Source organism: Hesperophylax consimilis, chromosome 12 (genome assembly GCF_061612785.1).
Source record: "Hesperophylax consimilis isolate HC1 chromosome 12, BYU_Hcon_1.0, whole genome shotgun sequence".
Lineage (NCBI taxonomy): Eukaryota > Metazoa > Arthropoda > Insecta > Trichoptera > Limnephilidae > Hesperophylax > Hesperophylax consimilis.
Genome location: NC_142847.1, coordinates 22,193,260 through 22,214,765, shown reverse-complemented (window position 1 = coordinate 22,214,765; position 21,506 = coordinate 22,193,260). Strand labels below are relative to the sequence as shown.

The 21,506-nt window shown below is 37.0% G+C and overlaps 1 protein-coding gene across 5 annotated transcripts in view; it reads right to left on the bottom strand.

Annotated features, from left to right (window-relative positions):
• The window catches only part of LOC149419324 (uncharacterized), an 87,094-nt gene that overhangs the window by 31,248 nt on the left and 34,340 nt on the right, over positions 1-21,506 (bottom strand). For 2 of the 5 annotated variants that reach the window (XM_089638217.1, XM_089638218.1), the window contains exons 5-13: positions 21,354-21,477; positions 20,228-20,357; positions 20,009-20,143; positions 19,800-19,903; positions 19,028-19,185; positions 9,895-10,009; positions 9,020-9,155; positions 6,298-6,429; positions 6,063-6,169 (exon numbers count right to left, since the gene is read on the bottom strand). In XM_089638217.1, coding sequence (XP_089494343.1) covers positions 6,063-6,169; positions 6,298-6,429; positions 9,020-9,155; positions 9,895-10,009; positions 19,028-19,185; positions 19,800-19,903; positions 20,009-20,143; positions 20,228-20,357; positions 21,354-21,477 — 1,141 coding nt within the window. The remainder of the gene's footprint in view (positions 1-6,062; positions 6,170-6,297; positions 6,430-9,019; positions 9,156-9,894; positions 10,010-19,027; positions 19,186-19,799; positions 19,904-20,008; positions 20,144-20,227; positions 20,358-21,353; positions 21,478-21,506) is intronic. The other 3 variants (XM_089638219.1, XM_089638220.1, XM_089638221.1) reach the window with 3 other exon arrangements.

Sequence of the window (21,506 nt, the reverse complement as noted above, 5' to 3'; positions counted from 1 at the left end):
GAAAACCGGCATTTACAGTCGATGTTACTGGCGTAGGTGTCCAGTACATTTATGGTCCTTCGAGCCGGATTTTCCTCAGATATCAAGAAACATGACACCGTCACTGCGCTCCTGGAAAGGCGCCGAAGCACCTGCTTCCAGGAGAGGATTAGTGCCGGCACCCGAAGACAGTGGCAACTCACGCTCTACTTGGGAAACAGTTAGAGCACTACAGGAGGAGAATTGGCGCTTACAACGCCAATTAGAAGAGGATTGGCGCTTACAAGGTCAACAGGAAAAGACTCGGTACTTACAGAGTCGAGAAAAAGAGTGTACACCATCACTGCGCTCCTGGAAAGGTGACGAAGAACCTACATCCGGGGGAGGATTAGTGACGTCACATCAAGACAGCGATAACTCACAATTTATAGAGGAAATCGCTAGACCGTTGGGGGCAGAGCTTCGGAGACAAGAGCTGTCGTTCAATCGTGGACAAGAGGAGGCTGCACGAAGTTTCCACCGCCTACTAGAAGAATCTACTCGGCGCTTCCGGCTTAATCAAGGTGAGCAAGAGGAGTGCATACGGCGCTTCCGGCGTCTACAAGAAGAGTCTACACGGCGCTTCCATAGTGAACAAGACGAGGCTGCACAGAAAATGGGTGCAGTAATGGCAGCTTACCTTTGTAGCGTCCCGTTGCTCCCCCACTTAGTACCATCTGAGGAAAAACAGCAGACATCATTCTCGCCTCAGCAGATTACGCCAGAGGCATCCATGGATGTGATGAAAGTTCCACAGTTATCGTCGGCCTCTGAGCAGATGCTTCATAAAAATGAAGAAAATGAAAATGCACAGAGTGCAACTGGTGGTGGGAATACCACCCTCACATTACTGCCTGATGATATACTGCAGACTTCGTTCTCACCTCAGCAGATTACGCCAGATGGATCCACGGCTGTGATGGACATTCCACAGTTACCGTCATCTTCTGAGCAGATGCTTCATAAAAATGAAGAAAATGAAAATGCACACGGTGCAACTCGTCAGGGTGGCTGGAAGTCCACCCTCACACTACTGCCTGAGGATATACCGGAGACACCGTTCTCGCCTCAGGATCCGCCAGAAGATTCCACGGCTGTGATAGAAAGGCCACAGCTACCGTTAATCCCTGTGCGGCTGCTTCATAAAAATGAAGAAAATGAAAATGCACACGGTGCAACTCGTCAGGGTGGCTGGAAGTCCACCCTCACACTACTGCCTGAGGATATACCGGAGACACCGTTCCCGTCTCAGGATCCGCCAGAAGATTCCACGGCTGTGATAGAAAGGCCACAGCTACCGTTAAACCCTGTGCGGCAGCTTCATAAAAATGAAGAATATTATGAAACATTGTCGCTAAATAATGTTAGCGAAAAGAAACGACTCGCAAGGAAAGGGGTCGACAACCAGGCACATAATATGGCGCTGATGAAAAGTGAAATTAATGATGCCGCATTATCATCCAGAGGCGTATGGAGCCCCGGAAACACCATTCACGAGGACGATTCAAGATTTGTAAAAATAGTGAAATCTGTGAAAATTGTGACATCTTTGAAAATTGTGAAATTTATAAATCTGCCGACCGATACTTATCAGCAAATTAATCCATGTGAAATCGGAACACTAGCGGCACAAGAAGTGTATCCACTAAAAATATTAATCGAACGAGATAATGGTGACAGCTTTGTTACACGAGAAAACAATGAAGATAATATTAATGTTGCGCCCATCACGGCGCTCAAATGGAAAGAATCAACTCGGTTCCCAGATACGGGACAAAGAATCACCGTTGCTGTGAACATGAAAGAAATATTTCTCCAGGTGGAAATGAAAACAGAATACCAGAAAAGGTTATTTCTGCCAGGGGAGAATCACCTGGAAGAACCGTGCACATATAATATGACGAAATCGAAGTTCATTGGCATGCCAGATGGAAAAAGTGAATTTTCCGACGCTACTGCAAATACTTGTAGTCCTTATGTTTTCCTGTACTTCCCCTCCAAATCTACCGCTGAAGTTATCCAAATGGCACGAGAGTGGAAATCATTCAAGAAAAAGGTTATTGCTGTACAAGCTGCTAGCTTCATCCTCTAAGCCGATGAATAAAAACTATACAAGGCGTAATTGAAATAAAGATAAGAATAAATTATAAGGAAACAGATAAAGTTCAGATAAACTCAATTAAAGAAGAGTCACATGAGAGACACTAATAACAATAACACTGATTCACGAACTTGAACTACAAACGAAAGATTTGTTTATTATAAACAAATACCTCACATGTAAACACTTGACATGTGGGTCACATAACCGAAGGCCGCCCTTTACTTAACAGGCGATTCGTTCATTCATTCTGCTGAAATATGAAAGCTGATTACTTTAACGATCACTTCATGCCGTCAAAAGATACGGATTTTTAATTGACATTGAAGAAAACATAGCAGTACCTCTCAACGACAGAAACTTCAACGAATATCTACACTTGGAAGATACCAACACACCTGCTGTGAAAACCATTGTTCTTCACACCTTAAGAAGATACCTTGCTGTCCGAGGAAACTATTTGGTGAAAAATACTTTTTCACGTTGGGGGTGTACCGGACAGCAGGCGGATGGACATAATCATTAAAATAATTAAGGAAATGAATATTTACTGTTATCATGCAATTAACGATGCCGAATCCCTTTTGAAGCTTATCTCCGGACACGTATCATGTGTCAAATGGGATTTAACCGTAGTAATTAAAATTTGGTTATTTTTCTTGGTTCCTTAATGCTCTCATGCATCCTGTTTAGAGATAAGAATATTTGATGTACATTAACACGTGTTCAATTCGAACTCAATAAATATGCAAACAACTGCTACAATTAGTCAGTTGTCCGACGACATTCGCAAGTTGTGTTTCTTTGAAAATCCTTACCTAAGGTACCCCCCAGAGGAAAACCGGCATTTACAGTCGATGTTACTGGCGTAGGTGTCCAGTACAATAACAATAGTAATGAAAATAATAATAAGTCTCTGTCAGTACAGGATGTTCAAGTAGTCGAACCGATCGACAAACAGAATTACCTACCGTCTAAAGCCCTTCGCGATTCTGATAAATTCCACAACAACTTAAATGAAATTAGATTAGAACGACATGCCAACTATAGGAGCAGACAGCTTGCGATTGGTTCCTGGAATGCTCGATCCCTTAACAACAAACTAGAGGTGGTGGACGATATTTTCAGAGACCAAAAACTCCATATCCTCACTGTCACAGAAACTTGGCACGAGAACAGTAATTCGTACTCAATTAAGAGACTCCGAGCTTTAGGGTATGTGGTTCTTGAAGAAGCCCGACCTAGTGGAGACCTACCACGAACCAATATCTCACACGTGAATCACGGGGGTGTCGCGATAATAGCCCGACCAGGATTACGGCTAAACAAAGTAGCACTCGGTACATTTACACGTTTGAGTATATTGAATGCAGGGTTTCTTCTTCAGGAACGTCGTTCATGTTGTGCACCCTTTATAGGCCCGGATCGAAACCAATCTCTGTCGAATTTTATAATGAGTTTTCACAGTTTTTGGAAGTTTCAGTCGGACTCTCCGACACACTCATTATTACAGGCGACATTAATATTCGTCTCGAGCGCGTGACATCACCAAACACTGTTAAATTCTTAGATCTATTAGCCAGCTTTGGATGCTACCAATGGGTCGACGTCCCAACTCATGATTCTGGTGGTACATTAGATGTACTAATTTCAAAGAACAGTGATCCACCGCTTTCAGCAGATATAGGACTGTCAGACCATCGGCTTGTTTGCACTGATATTGATTTTAACCCACCTAAAGTACCATATACAACAATTGTATCAAGGGAATGGCGTAAATTTAGCTTTAGTGATTTTCTGGAAGAGATACAGACCTCTCTCTTATGTACACCCAATGTTTGGGAAACAAAGACCCCTACCGAACTTGTCAAGACATATAATAAAACACTTTCATGTCTGTTAAATAAATATGCCCCGAAATCATCAAAAACACGGAAAGTTCGAAAGTCTGACGGCTGGTTTGACGATGAATGTCAAAATCAGAAGAGACTTTAATAATATGAAATTTTAAAAAAGCATTTTGATATGCTTAAATTTAAATTACAAACCACCAATTTACTTCGGAACAAAAATTTGTAATGTGTATAAATTAAAAATTTCAACTCAAAAAACAACTTTTTTACAATGTTTTATTTATATTTCATTGTATTTACATAGTAGGTTGCGAAAGATTATTTTTTTAATAATTGATGTTAAGTCACAAAAAATTGTCAAAGTTGCCTCTAAAATCGCATTCTTTAACCCCTCCGACTTTTCGCGAACTTGAAGCTAAGATGTCTTTACCGAAATGTCAATTTCACGAAAACGTTGTGTTATTACCGCCTCACAATCAAAGCTCTATAAATGAAACATTACTGAACGGAGCCGAATAGTAAAAACTGTTTTAGAAAGGTTACAAAATAGGCTTTCAAATTGTTGTATCATAAATAAATATTAACATTTGTAAATATTTAAATTTAGAATGGAAACATGAAAAAATTGTAAAAATGACTCACTTGTAATGTTTTATGTAAAAACGATACTAAAATCACGGATAATGTAAAAAAAAAACACTTATTTCATCGTACAAATGTACAATAAACAATTCTGTCACTTCACTTTTTGACCATTTCATACAAAATATATTTTTAAAAAAATAATTAAACTTGCGAGGCGGGTCGGCACGTCAAACGGCTTTCTTGGCGTCGTTTTACGATTTGGCGGGTAAAATTTGCTTCCACTGAGTAGGTCTTTTTACGGGTTTCTATGGATAACTTTGAATAGAGATGTGAAGCTTCATTCAATACGAATATTCTACTTTTTGTTTTAGGGATGTCACTAGAAGAATAACGGAGTTATGACGATTTTTGTGGAAACACACGCGTTGACGTGTAAACACGCTTGTACTTGACTGCTATCGTTATTTTATCGTGTATATCTGCTTACGTTGCTGACCGGTTAATAACCTATATATTTTATAATTTAAAAAACAAATAATGTGGCACATATCCGTATTTGGTATTTGCTATACCTTTTGATTAAAAAAATTAAAGTATCTTGGCCTCAAATCCAAATTTAAGTTTTGTATGAAGAAGGCAGCGCAGCCGTTCCTCTTAACCTTTCCCTTACTGTGCTAAAAAAATCCACGCGTTCCGGTGCTGTGTAGTCAATACACATCTCAAAATAAGCGATTTAATATCGGAAAAATATGAATATTCATAGCTAATCGCTTATGTTTATTATATATTATATCAAAAGTAATAATTGTAATTTAATTGCTGAAAACATGAAAAAACCATCGGCAGATGCTAAAAAAACGTATGAGGAGTCCACATCTAACGACGATCCGCGACCAAATGGCTGGCACATAAATAAACCACTCGGCTGGCGGCTGGCACACACACAGCTATGCGGTCGTAGGTATCGATGGTCTAAATCAAAATACAACTGCGGACGTGTGGATTTCTCATGGTCCCGCATAGTGAACTAAAGTGGGACATCAATAACGTGTCATGTCCTCGCACACTCTTTGCATAGCATTGTCACACGGTTGATTATATTGGTGTATTTGTTCCCATTTTTTAACAAAAATCTCTGATTTTTAATTGAATTTGAAAACTATGTAAAATATTATTTTTTAATTCAGTGCATAAATGTATAGCGGAGGAATACCTAAAATCTGAACCCAGAATTTATTATATTTATAGAGTTATTAAAGTTATTAGAAGCAATGTGTAGTAAATACACACCACAGATAAGGAAAGGTTAAGCAAATAATGGTCAGACTTTTTGGTCACTCACGCCCCCATGGCATTTCTCATGTTTTTCTTTATTCTACTGTTTCACTATATGTATACTCGTCTATTTACGCCATGGTGTGCCATATTTTATGTATATATGTATAAAGATTGATTTACTTTTATAATATTTACGTTACAGTTAAAAGGATAGAGTAAAAACTTACGTATTAGTATACTCAACACAAAGTCGACCTTTTTTGTTAAGCGTTTTTCGTTTCATAAATTTTATAGCCTTATCTGTCCATCCGCCATTTTCTTTAAGGGGCTCCACCTAAAATATTAATAAAAATTGAAAACAATTCTAAAATTAAATATTGTAAAATTAAATGTTGTAAAATAAAATATAAAATAATTTAGTAACTTTAGTAGGTGTAATAGATAAAAGGAAGAATTACAAACCCTGAACAAATGGCACAAAAATGCCTTTGGGGGGACATTACAAAACTCAACAGCCAAAGGTCTCACATTGGAAACATTTATATTTGTCTTAAGTCCACTATCCAAAAAGAACACCGTCAATTCGTTGGCAGACTAGAAAAAATATAATAGCGACAAGCACTTTTAGCAATCATACACTGCATTAACAAGCTGAATATGTATAAAAATATTAGGTTTTTGTGGAAAGCTATCACTTTGTGGTTTGTGTGGAAAGCTATCACTTTGTGGATTGACATTATAAAATGAAACAAACATTTTGCTTTTAACCACTGATTTATTTACTTAAAACAAATTATAAGGAAAATAAATTAGTGGTTAAATTGGAGGAGGCCGACCCCTGCAATTGCAGAGCTGAAGAATTGGGCCCGTGGTAAGAAACCCTGAAATTGCAGGGATGACCGTTACATTCATTTTACCTTCGAATAACCTCATCTTTTACTAGTTAGTTTAAGACAATGTAAAAATGTCACCTCATCAATTTATTTTAAAAAAAATTACATCAACCCCACACCTTCTATGCCTATGTCATCTTTCGGGATGCTGTGTGGAGGGTCTTTTCAAGGAAAGGAAGGAGCCATTAAACTATTATACATATCTCTAGTAAGAAGTCTAATTGAATATAACTCAGTAGTTTGGTCTCCATCTTACAAAATTCACATTAACAACATTGAGCGAATACAAAAAAATTTCTACGTTTTATAAATTTTAAATTAAATATCCCTGTCGAAGACTTAAAATACAATTTCTTATTAAATACTCTAAAGATACATACAATAGAAGATAGACATAAAATAAACGATTTAACGTTCTTATTCAAAATACTTAACTCTAAATTCGACTGTTGTGAACTCCTGCAACTTATAAACATACATACACCCACAGTAACAACACGACAAAATACAATATTCTACAGCAGCACACATAAGCGTAACTACATTGCCCACTCTCCGATACAACGACTTCACACCATGGGAAGTCATTACTTGGGTGATGTTGACATATTCAATACCAACTTGGCAAGTTTTGTGGTTCATTTAAAACATTTATTTCAACAATACTCCTAAACACATCATGTAAACCTACAAATAGCTGTAATTTTCTGTTTTTGTTTCTTGTGTTTGTATGACTTGTTGCATAGCTCTTACCAAATGTAATTTTATTCTTATTTTTTATGTTTCAAAGTATCTGTCAAATTAAAATTATACTACCAACCATGTAAAAGCCCTCTGGGCGTTAAATAAATAAATAAATTTAAAAAATAAATAAAATAAAATATTTTTTCCTAATTTTAATGATAGATGTTTATTACCAATAACGTGTTTTACAGTAGTGTTATGAATGTCAAAATTTACGCTGTTCCAGGAGGACAGCAATCAAGACCCTCCCAACCTCTGCAGGTTAAAAACAAAGCGTTTGTTTCATTTATGTAATATAAAAATATTGTTCAATGATAATTTCATCTACAGGCTGTTAACGGCTTCCATAGCAAAGTGGTCTAGGCACTTGACTTTCAGTTGTGAGGATGAAGGTTTAAATCCAAAGCTGGGCAAAATTAGCTTTACACAACAGCAGGCAATTTTTTAAATCCTTGGATTTTTGACAATCATGAAAAATCTATTTCTTTAATGGCCTATTATTTATAATTTAAAACACAAATAAATAAAATAGCTCATATTCGTATATGCTATACCTATTGATTTAAAAAAATATAATCAGTGTGGTTAGTTTGGTCCTCAAATCCAAAATTAAGTTTCGAATAAAAAAGGCTGCGCAAATGTGCCCCTGCAACTTTTTTTTTATTTTTTATTCTAGATAAAAGAAAATTACATTTTCACTTATTTAACTAGAAATAACATATATATTACACACCGATATTATTCACTTTCATTGTTTTGTTGATTGAGCATAAAACTGAACAATTTTTTTTTTAAATGTACCTATACTTTGCCTTCATTAAACGCGTGAAGTTTCGATGCTAAGTTCTCCCCGGTATACGGCACTTTTTCATTAATATTTATTCACGGCATAGCTAGTGAATCGATGATTTATAAACAAAGATTATTAATTCTCACCGAAAAAGTTCTAAGCATTGTGGCAATAAAAGATGAACAAAGATCTCGGTACAAACAAACTCACATTCCAAGCCGATATCTTCCCCAGGGCCAGACGGCTCGTTACATTTTGAGCGAGCATGGACACTGCGCCGATTAACCATTTCTCCTACACTTTAATACGTCACAAAATATTAACCGTAACCAACATAATATTATTATAACATTGTACAAAATTACCAAATATAAAGCAATGAAGAGTGTTTAATAAAATAAACAACTCCTTAATATAAATACACAAAAGTTATGCACATTCACGTAATCGAATTACAGAACGCTCAGTAAGAACTCGGTTGATCAAGTGCGCGGGCGCCCAAGTTGGCAGGGAGATTGGTGAAAAGTTTTAAATGTTTACAAGAAGGGAAACCATTTTACTGGCTACGGATATGAGAACATAAACAGAATTTTTCTTTTCAAATGATTAATATTTAAACATTTCTACGATGGCAACATCGAGACAATGTGAATTCTGAAAGGCCGCTCGCAGCCCAACTGCCTTGACGCCCACGTACGAGCTTACATTGTAGCTTACGTTTTTAATATACATAAACAAACAAATTTAAAATACTCACAGATGAAGCATCAACCACCAACACCCTCCACCACACATCTTCGTACAGGCAGGCATAAAATGACTGTGTGCATTCAGAGGAATTTTTAAAAGGTGGTTTATGATTTTGGTAATAGGACTTCAGTTTTGCAGGCATACTGAAAAAATCATAAATAATAGCCAATCAGCAAATACAAAATGTTACTTATGGAATATTAGATACATTCACTGTCGCCCTGGTTAGTTAAGTATCACAGTTTAAAAAATATATTTACACGTATTATTAATTCACCAAATTCCAATTAACCTTTGACACCAATGTTCTGCCTTGATGGGAAGAAGGCTCATATGCCTGGGAAGGCATGTGGTGGAAACAAGAGACAGCCAAATACTCAATGACAACCCTGAGGAACTTTATTAAAGGGAATTTTTTTATATTAGTTCCACACAGGAAGCCCTGAGGAAAATAATTTCCTTCAGGGCCTATATCATCTTTAGGGATGCTGTGTGGAGGGTTTTTTTAAGGAAAGGAATTAAGAATCTGCGAAGGAAAAGGGTATGAGGGGTGGGTATGTCCAAGAGCGATGGACGTTTGAGCTCAACCCTCATACTGTGATGCAAGACGATGGGTCGATAAGTTTCCTGCTGGAGGTTTCCATACCCACCTCCCAAATCGGGTAAATCATGGGAGATGGCACAATAGGCCTATGTTCTGAGATAATAATTCATCAAACTGCCAAGTAAAGATATGTTCAGTTAACACTTTCATAAACTGTATGTAATTTATGCATCTTTTTGTGTGTCTAAGCCAACAAAGCGTCCATTCCTTCAATTTAAGAATTGATTAGGCGTTAATGGATTAGCAGTGACAATATAAGCAAGAGATATAATATTTACCTGTCCTCTTCTGCCCGGGTAACATAGAAACTAGAAGGGCTCTCAACGTGTGTCACAACACACTCAATAAATTCATTCTTCAGAAGAACTTGGGTGGGCGGTATATTCACATGCGCTAAAACAGTCATAAATAATACATTACATTCAAATTCAATAGAGAAACGCCCCAGACTAGCCTCGCTTCAGTCCATACAAATAATATCTCGTGTAAATACCGCACAAGAGTCCTAACTGCTCCCAACCTCCTGAGGCTATGACATCCCCAATTGGGATATGCTGTAAGGCTAAAGGGTGACCACGTATGTCATCAAAATGACACATCTCACAACACATCTCCAAAAAGTGATGAAACAAAAACTAGGTTAAATAGGTTACATAGGTAACTATTAAACCTAGTTTTTGTTTCATCACTTTTAATGACCCTTGTACCGGACAGCAGATGGGTGTACCTAATAATTAATTAATAATTAAGAAAATGAATATTCTGATATCACACATTTTACGATGAAGAATCCTTTGTGGTTTATCTCGCACGATGAGTCATCTTGCTAAGAATTTAAAGCAGCGTACACGTGTCATATCGCCAGTTCAAGGATGAATTACTCGCACGACAAACCGTGGGACTTCAGTATATGTTTATTTAAGAATAATTACTCCACATTAACACGTGTAGAAATAAAGAATTCTGTAGACGGTACCTACCAGCGACCTACCAGCGAACAGCACAAAATAATTATTAAGTTAATTTCCGTATTATGGCAACATTCTGTGTCCAAGACAACGGTCTGTCAGTCCACCGACCGAATTATTCTTGATTTCCCTTTTGTCTCGACTGGTTGTGCCCTTTTAGAATACCGTCTACATTCTAGAATCGTCCATGTAAAATTTATTGTCGCGTATAACAATGTGTTCAAATAAACTCAGTGAATTTCAATATTCTTTCATTAAAAACAACCTTCTGATATTGAGAGTCCTTTAGGATCTGTTTTACCCAAAACACATAAGTAATCCTAAATTGGTGACCCCCGACGTTTCACGCGTATTAACATTATTGTCATCTTAAATTGGTGACCGCCGAATTTACACATAACAAATTTTAAACTTTTACCGTCGTTTCACACGTATTATTATTGTCATTCTAAATTTTACGCGTATTTATTATTATTGTCATCTGCCATCCAGTCGAGTACAGCGTGAAATCAAGGATCCTGAGATAGCATATCCCTCCGTAAGTAACTTTAACTATTATTATTTTCTCATAATTAACGAAAATAAATGTTCTCAGTATCGTTTAAGATAAAGCGCATCGCGCGACCTGCTATTAATAGCAGCCCAAAACCATGGTGTTTACAAGCATTAATATGCAGTCAATTGTACGAAATACCTACAAATGATTAAAGTCTTTCAATTTCTTTAATAAAATGTCCCAACTAATCATACAATATACTTGTTTCTTCGAGCATTAAGTGCGTTTTAAACTTAATTCCAGGGAAGATCGACCAGCTACATCCATTGGAAGACGGATTGCGTCATGACAACCGCTTCAAGGAGTTGCAAATACGACGTCACGATACATTTCATCAGCGGGGCGAGGTTCCACCGCATTCCATCCGCCTACATGCAGAAAGACGATTTACTTGGCGAATTCCAGTTTTCCTGAGTCATCCTGGGATTACAAGTTCCAGAAAGAAGAAATCATATTCACGTCACGTAAATGTTTAAACAGTTTTTACATATTCTTCATTTCCACATTTTTAAAATTAAAGTTAATATGTTGCATTGATTTGACGTAAATAATAATGCATTTCAAATAATATGTTGCATTGATTAGACGTAAATAATAATGAATTTTAAATAATATGTTGCAAATCAGCACATATTTGAATAAAAAAATCTTCTAGAACTTTTGGAATATTGTAACTACAATATTAGAGTCATACCTACAGTTGATTAACATGAAACTACATAATAATATAAAAGATTTTAATAATTTTATGCAGTTCCAAAAAATATTTTATGATTAACGTTGATTGTTTTTTTAAAAATAAATTCATATTTTGCAAATATTCCTAATGATTTTACAATTCTTGCAATTTTAACAAATCAGTTATCAATTTTAAATAATGTGCATGAATCTGAAAAACATCTTAACAAAAACATGTATGATTCTTGAATTTCATTATATTATTAATTATTTGACATTATTGATTTAACATTATTATTCGAAATCTTTGAAAACTAATTAGTGTGGACTACCTACGTTTACATTTTTGGTTTGCGTCTTTGATTATCCACGCAGTATTTACAAATATTTTCAACATAAATACATAGATGGTTCTAAACATATGTATTAAAGTTTTTCTGATTTTTTTACTTGATAGTGAATGGTTCAAGATAATCTTATGTTAACTAATTACATTTTGCTTAAATACGTATTTAAATCTTAAGCCTTACATGCATTAAACTTGTCCATTTAAATACTACGAAAATGTCAGAATGATATCGGATGAAGAAATTCCAAACTTGAAGAAAACATTTGAACCAACTACGAATAAACTGGATACAAAGAAAACCGAAAACACGGAATCGTCAAGCGGAACTAATCCCGATTCAAATATCAATTATGTAACAGTCAGGTTACCACCATGCTGGAGAGAAAGTATATTGCTTTGGCTAGTACAGACGGAAGCGCAATTTGCTAATTCACGTGTTAAGGACAACTTTACTAAATATAACATAATTATTGCAGCGCTAGATTCTCAAACTTTACAATGCGTTAGCGATATTGTCACAAAACCACCCGCAACTGACAAATATTTAAGCCTCAAAGCGGCACTTATTGACAGACTGCAAGATTCGTCTGAGAAACGACTCACCCGACTACTTACTGGAATCCAGCTGGAAGATCGGAAACCAACCGGACTCCTCCGACACATGATAGAACTTGCCGGACCAGCTTTAGCGGACAGTGCTATAGTGAGAACACTCTGGTTGCAGCGTTTACCGCAACATGTCCAAGCAATCCTGTCAGCTTTAACCGACAATGACATGAATCAGCTCGCGTTGGCGGCTGATAAAATAATAGACGTCTACCAGTCATCCGAATGCAGTGCTGTAGACCATCAAAATAAACCGGGTACCTCAAGAAAGGAAAATACGGAAAATTCTATATTATTACAACTTCAACAGCAAATTTCCGACCTTACACATGAAGTGTCACGTTTAAAAATGTCTCAAAATAACAACTTTACAAACTTCCGTGGACGACAAAGTCAGAGCCCACGTCGAAATAATTCTTACAACAATTCATCACAACAGAATCCCGCTGGAAGGCCGAGGTCCAGGTCTCGCGGTAGATCACCCAAGAGGAATCCTGATGGATTATGTCATTTCCATAGACGTTATGGCGAAAAATCTTTCAGATGTTACCAACCATGTAATTTCAAAAACAAAAATTCGGGAAGCGACAACCTCTCAGTAGGGACGTGCGAGATTCCGAGTAACACATGTCGTCTCTTTGTTTATGATCTACAAACTAGACAAAAATTCCTAGTGGACACTGGGGCGGATGTTTCTGTCATTCCTAGAAACCCGTCATACAACAAAAATAACATCACTTCTGACAACTGTCCAGCTACACTATATGGTGCCAACGGAAATCCCATCAAGACATACGGCACAAGAACTGTAGAACTCGATTTTGGCCTACGTCGAGCACTAAAATGGCAATTTATTGTGGCTGATGTATCAAGACCAATCCTAGGTGCAGACTTTCTTCATCATTTCAACCTGACGGTGAATTTAAAAAAGTCAACAATCGCAGACCAGTCAACAGGATTAGTCATAAAAGGAATAACTCATAAGGGACCTACATCCGGTATTTCTACAATTTCTTCATCGCAAAAATACCGTGATATTCTAAACAAATTCCCAAACTTAACAAGACCTATCATGAAGACATCAGATGCCAAAAAACACTCAGTGACCCACTGCATCGAAACCCGAGGACCACCCGTTACCGAACGAGCCCGCAGACTAGCACCAGCCCTACTGGAAGCGGCGAAGAAAGAGTTCAAATATCTGATGGAACAAGGGATCTGCAGGCCTTCTAAAAGCAATTGGGCCAGCCCGTTACATATGGTAAAAAAAACCCAACGGCGAGTGGCGTCCTTGCGGCGATTATCGTCGTCTTAATGCTAAAACGATCCCGGATAAATTTCCAATACCTCAACTTCATGATTTTGCACATAAACTTGCAGATGCAACCATATTCAGCACAATTGACTTGACCAGGGCTTATCATCAAATACCAGTGGAACCTGAAGACATTCCGAAGACTGCCATCATCACACCATTTGGATTATTCGAATTCACATCCATGCAATTTGGTTTATCAAACGCAGCACAAAGCTTTCAACGTTTCATGTATGCTGTGACAAGGGATTTGGACTTTTGTTTCGTATACCTTGATGACATCCTGATTGCTTCTAAAAATGAAGAAGAACATAGAAAACACTTGGAAATATTACTCAAACGCCTTGCTGAATATGATCTAGTAATCAACATTAACAAATGCCAATTCGGCGTACCTACAGTCAACTTCCTGGGTCACACAATTACACAAAAAGGAATGTCGCCTATCAAAGAAAAGGTGAATGCCGTCATAAATTTTCCATTACCTAAAACAGCAAAAGACTTGCGACGTTTTTTAGGCATGTTGAATTATTATAGAAGATTCCTCCCTAAGGCTATCAACACTCAAACTAAATTATTTGATTGCATTGCCGGTTATAAGAAAAATGACAAGAGGGAAATAACTTGGAATCAAGAACTGACTGACGCATTCAAGGAATGCAAACAACACTTAGCTGACGCAGCATTACTCGCACACCCAAATACCGATGCTAAAATAGCTATAATGGTTGATGCTAGCGACATAGCTATGGGTGCGTCATTACAACAGTCAAATGGCGATTCTTGGGAACCTTTAGCATTCTTTTCCAAGAAATTTTCACCAGCGCAGCGAAAATACAGTACCTTCGATCGAGAACTTACTGGTGTTTTCGAAGCGGTAAAATATTTTAGAAGTCACATTGAAGGTCGAAATTTCACCATCTATACAGATCACAAGCCAATCACCTTCGCTTTTTGCAAGAAGCGAGCCTCTAGCTCTCCACGTCAAGAGAGACAGTTGGATTATATTGCCCAATTTTCAACGGACATTAGGCATATCTCTGGAGAACAGAATATAGTAGCGGACGCACTATCTCGAATCGATGAGATTAACAGCCCTACTTCTATTGACTACAGGCAGATGGAGAAAGCGCAGTGTCAAGATGACGGACTTAATGTATTCCTCAGAACTGACGGTGGAAGAAGACCACTGCAGAATCCGTACGAAGGCCCATACAAGGTGGAAGAAGGGAATGAAAAAACATTCCTAATTACTGTAAAAGGAAAACCTAAGCATGTCACAATAGACCGCCTAAAACCTGCTTTTGTTCCTGCAGAAGAAAATGTATCTGTTCCTACATCTGTTCCAGTATTACCAGAAATAATCAGAACCACAAAATCTGGTCGAAGAGTTCATTTCCCAGACAGATTAGGACAGTTTAAAGCATAAAAAGGCATTTCTTTTCCTAAAAAATAAATAAATGATCTAACCTATGTACTTAGATATGTATAAGCAAATCTTATATACCTATACTTAGAAATGTCACACCACGCTAATGTCCTAAATATATAATAGCTTAATAATATGACTTATATTGTTCATGCAAAACAATGTATCACATATTACGAAAATATATAACTGTACAAACATGTTTTTTATAATTTTAAAAATATTCCGCAAGCGATAATAGTTGTTAAGTTTTTTTTAATACTTTCACCATTCCGCAAATAGCGATGAAATTGCAACTTGCATTTAAAATAATTACGCTTTACGCGTTGAATCCTTGTATAATTTTAAGCACTTTTAGGCTATACTTTTTAATATCAAATTCACATATGATAAAAAAATTTAATGAAGTAATATAATATAACATGTGATAATTCAAATAAACTCAGTGAATTTCAATATTCTTTCATTAAAAACAACCTTCTGATATTGAGAGTCCTTTAGGATCTGTTTTACCCAAAACACATAAGTAATCCTAAAATTCGAACCCAATAAATACGCAAACAACTGGCTCAACCAGTCAGTTGTCCGACAACTTTCGCAAGTTGTGTTTCTATTCAAATCCTTACCCAAGGTACCCCCAGAGGAAACCGGCATTTACAGTCAATCTCACTGGCGTAGGTGTCCAGTACATTTATGGTCCTTCGAGCCGGATCTTCCTCAGAAATCAGGAAACATGACACCGTCACTGCGCTCCTGGAAAGGCGCCGAAGCACCTGCTTCCAGGAGAGGATTAGTGCCGGCACCCGAAGACAGCGGCAACTCACGCTCTACTTGGGAAACAGTTAGAGCACTACGGGAGGAGAATTGGCGCTTATAACGCCAATTAGAAGAGCTTTGGCGCTTACAACGTCAACTAGAAGAAGATGGGCGCCTTCAGCGTCCACAAGATGAGGAGACTGCACGGCATTTGGATGCACTGATTGCAGATTTCCAGGGTGGCCGGATGTCCACCCTCACAATATTGACTGAGGATAACTTGCTGACTTCGTTCTCACCTCAGCGGATTACGCGAGATGGATTCACGGCTGTGATGGACATTCCACAGTTACCGTCGACTTCTGAACAGATCCTTCATAAAAATGAAGAAAATGAAAATGCACAGAGTGCAACTGGTGGTGAGAAGACCACCCTCACATTACTGCCTGAGGATATACCGGACACACCGTTCACGCCTCAGGATCCGCCAAAGGATTCCACAGCTGTGATAGAAAAGCCACAGCTACCGTTAACCTTTGTGCGGCCGCTTCATAAAAATGAAGAATATTTGGAAAGAACACTGTCGCTAAGGAATGTAAGTGAAAAGAAACGACTCATAACGGAAGGGGTCGACAACCAGCCACATAATATGGCGCTGATGGAAAGTAAAATAAATTATGCTGCACTATCATCTGTAGGCGTATGGTGCCCCGGAAACACAATTCACGAGGACGATTCAAGATTTGTAAAAATAGTAAAATCTGTGAAAATTGTGAAATCTTTGAAAATTGTGAAATTTATAAATCTGCCAAGTGATACTTATCAGCAAATTAATCCATGTGAAATCGGAACACTAGCGGCACAAGAAGTGAATCCACTAAAAATATTTATCGAACGAGATAATGGTGACAGCTTTGTTACACGAGAAAATAATGAAGATAATGTTTATATTAAGCCTATAACGGCGCCCGAAGACACAAACCATGAAAAAATAAACAATAATAACGAGATTGCGCTTGAAGGAGTTGTGCTTGAAGGAATCTTCCAATATAAACAATGGAGAGTGTCAACTTGGTTCCTGGATACGGAACAAAGAATCGCCATTGCAGCGAACATGAAAGAAATTTTTCTCCAGGTGGAAATGAAAACAGAAGACCAGAAAAAGTTATTTCTGTCAGGTGAGAATCACCTGGAAAAACCATACAGATACAATATGACGAAATCGAAGTTTATTGGCGCGCAATACGGAAGAAGTAAATATCCTGACACCATTGCAGATACTGAGAGAATCATTTGTACTTCCCACTACTTCGTCTCTAAAAATATTGTTAAAGTTATCCAAATGGCACGAGAGTGGAAATCATTTAAGAAAAAGGTTGTTGCTGTACAAGCTGCTAGCTTCATCCTCTAAGCCGAGGAATAAAAACGCACAAGGCGTGATAATGTAATTGAAATAAAGATTGGAATAAATAATAAGGAACCAGATAAGGTTAAGATAAATCCAATAAGAAGAGTCACATGAGACAGTAATAACAATAACACTGATTCACGAACTTGAACTTCAAACGAAAGATTTGTTTATTATAAACAAATACCACACATGTAAACACTTGACATGTGGGTCACATAACTCGTTAATGGGTTAGAGGGCCTGAAGGCCGCCCGTTACATAACAAGAGATGTATTCATTCATTCTTCTGAAATATTTAGGACGATTACTTTAACGATCACTCGATGCCGTGAAAAGATATGGATTTTTAATTGACATTTAACACAAAATAGCAGTACCTCTCTACGATAGAAACTTCAACAAATATCTACACTTGGATGACACCAACACACCTTTCGTAAAAACCAACGTGTTCAACCCCTTAAGAAGATACCTTGCTGTCCGAGGAAACTTTTTGGTGAAAAATACTTTTTCACGTTGGGGTGTACCGGACAGCAGATGGGTGTACCTAATAATTAAGAAAATGAATATTCTGATATCACACATTTTACGATGAAGAATCCTTTGTGGTTTATCTCGCACGATGAGTCATCTTGCTAAGAATTTAAAGCACCGTACACGTGTCATATCGCCAGTTCAAGGATGAATTACTCGCACGACAAACCGTGGGACTTCAGTACATGTTTATTTAAGAATAATTACTCCACATTAACACATGTAGAAATAAAGAATTCGAACCCAATAAATACGCAAACAACTGGCTCAACCAGTCAGTTGTCCGACGACTTTCGCAAGTTGTGTTTCTATTCAAATCCTTACCCAAGGTACCCCCAGAGGAAACCGGCATTTACAGTCAATGTCACTGGCGTAGGTGTCCAGTACAACCCTTATCACTTTTGAAGGTGTGTTGAATTTTCATTTTGATGAAATATCATAGAACCAGGCAGAAGATAGTGGGGAGGGGAAGGATAGGGGTAAGAGGAAGGTGATCAGATCTGTTCACCAAACACGGATAAAGCCATTTCAAGCTACCTTTCAATTCTGAATGGTGGTCATACACCAAGGCGATACTGAGAGTATCTTCCACTCCGGAACGTGCCGCAAATAAACTATATATCATTTTAATTAATAAGTTGTGAAATAACACAAATTAATCAAATAAAATTTACTTGTGCATTCCGGTATTTGAACCCGCGACCACCGGATTGCTAGTCGAGAGCCTTACCCTCGACCACGGAAGCCATCAAGAGGGAGTAGAACAATAGTAATGTACAATTATTATTATTATAATAATTGCTACTTACCACTAGTCAACTGATCTTTGGACGGAGTTTTTGGAGAAACTGACCTTACAGGGGTGTCATTCAGGTCATGAGCCAGATTTTTTATAATCATTGTAAGATTTACTGTTGTAGATTTATTATCGTTCATACTCAGTAAAACTCCATACGAGTCACTGATGCTAAAAGTAATTAAAAAAATATGTTTTTAACAGTTAACAATAAAAAATTTCAGTTTAGAAAATCAGTTTAGTGACACCTTTCTATACAGGGTGTATCGGCACGTACCCGACAAACTTTACCCTGCTATTCCTTAGCACATTTGGAGTAAAAAATGTTATGTTACACACTCCGTCACTGTCATTGGCATTGTTTCTCATGTTCAACAGCTGTTATTAGCAAGTGTGTCAAAAAGCGTCCTTGCTTTTTCTTCACTAAATAATAATAGTTAAAAATGAGACGAATGGTGCCATGCCATTTCGTTGTGATTGTAAAAGCGCGCCAGTGTAGGTACGTACGTACATTATTCAACGAAACTCAAATAAAATATAGCCAGATGGGTTTTCAAACTTTGACAAAGGATAAAACATTGGTGAAATGTGGTGAAAAAAGGAATAGTAAATTTTTTATTAAAAAGAAATATTACCGGACAGCAAAGTGCCCATAACAGTTTTTACTCCAAATGTGCTAAGGAATAGCTGGTTAAAGTTTGTCGGGTACGTGCCGATACACCCTGTATACTAAGGTAAATTTGGAGACATGAAGAGCCAAGTTATGGATGTGGAATAACACTTACAATTCTGTAGCTATAATTTTACCAGGAAAACCTAACACTTTATTTTTCATGTATTTCAGTGCACCAAAAGTCCATACTCCATTGCTTGTTGTAAGCGGCATCACCTAAAAATTAAAAAAAATTATTACATATATGTTTTTGTTAACATAGCAGGAATTCCAAAGCCCATGTTGGATTGGGCTGTGTTATGTCACAACAAAATGTATTACCTTAAAAAGATGACAGAGATATGCTATAGCTGGCAAACTATAGAATTTCTCGTGCAGCGGGGTCAAATTGTAATATTTAACAAACTCCTTCCTTCCCGTGTCAATGAAAAATACTTCAACATCGTCTACGTCATTCTGTAAACCAACAAATTAAACAGTCATTTTTAGATAATATAATTCAAATAAAGCGTATTTAACAGGAAATTGAAATGAACTTACTTTTAACAAGTCAATCAGTTGGACACGAGACCAAGTACTGTAATAAAAGTAAGCGTATGTTTTATACGACAACTCACACTTGGTAGTGTAGCTAGACCTTTCATCAAATTCTGTATCTTTTATCAAAATGCTGAAATAAAAATAAAAAAATATTTTGTTTTATAACTTGCTGGACAAAAATCTGACAGCTTAACGTCTGTTGTACACACTTGTTCAACAATCTAGCTACAAACAGAAGTGCTGCCATCTATTAAAAAATATTTAAAAAAAAAATATATATATATATATATATGTATACATAGGGGCCGTTCAAGTATTATGTAAGCACTATAGGGGGGCAGGGGGGTCTTTGCTTTGCTTATTTTTGATGACATGGGGGGGTGGGGGGGTCGAGATAGTGATTACGTCAGCACTGCTCAGCAGTAGTTATTTTTTTTTACACATTGGCAACCCACACATTGAACTGATGTGCATTATTCAAAATTTAGAGCACCAAGATGTTGAATGGTTTGATGAGAACGATGTATACCTTCCAAAATCGGATGAAAGTGAGCAGATACACAACATTAAGCAGCAAACATCCAATGTAATCGAAAACTTAGAATCATGGATTCGGGTGTCATGGACTGAAGACTGTTAATTGGAATTAATATGTATACCAAAAGTTCGAAAGAAGTTTGTTTTGTTCGTAATAGTACTTAATAAGATTATAATATTTGTACCTTACTCTATGTTGAATACAGTGTCAATAAAGTTTGTTTAAATGAATATTATGTGCATTAAAGTCCTCTATCCTAAGTCTATTTGATAAGTGCTGCTTATGAATCAATAAAAAAACAGAATACATTAACAGAAAAATGCATTTAGGTACCAATTTTTACGTAAGCATGGGAGGGGGGGGTAAGAGCTTTGCTTACTTTTGGTGACAAGGGGGAAGAGGAGGTAAATAATTGTAATAAATCTGCTTACGTAATACTTGAACGGCCCCATATATGTGATGATATTGTGCAAAATCAATTGAAAAAGGGAAGAGTTAAGATGTTGAATAAGTGTTAAAAAAACCTGATTTCAAAAGACATTTAAGGTAAGTGCTTATTTTAATTTATCAGTGTTGTTAATTTCTTACTCGAGTAATGATTTTTCTGCTTTGGATACCACATAAAACCTCGAAGGGCTCTCTACGTGTGTTACAAGGCAGTCCATATATGTGTTCATTTCCAGAGGGATTTGTGGAGGAATATTTAACTCAACTGTAAGATCAAAACAACACTTATTAGAA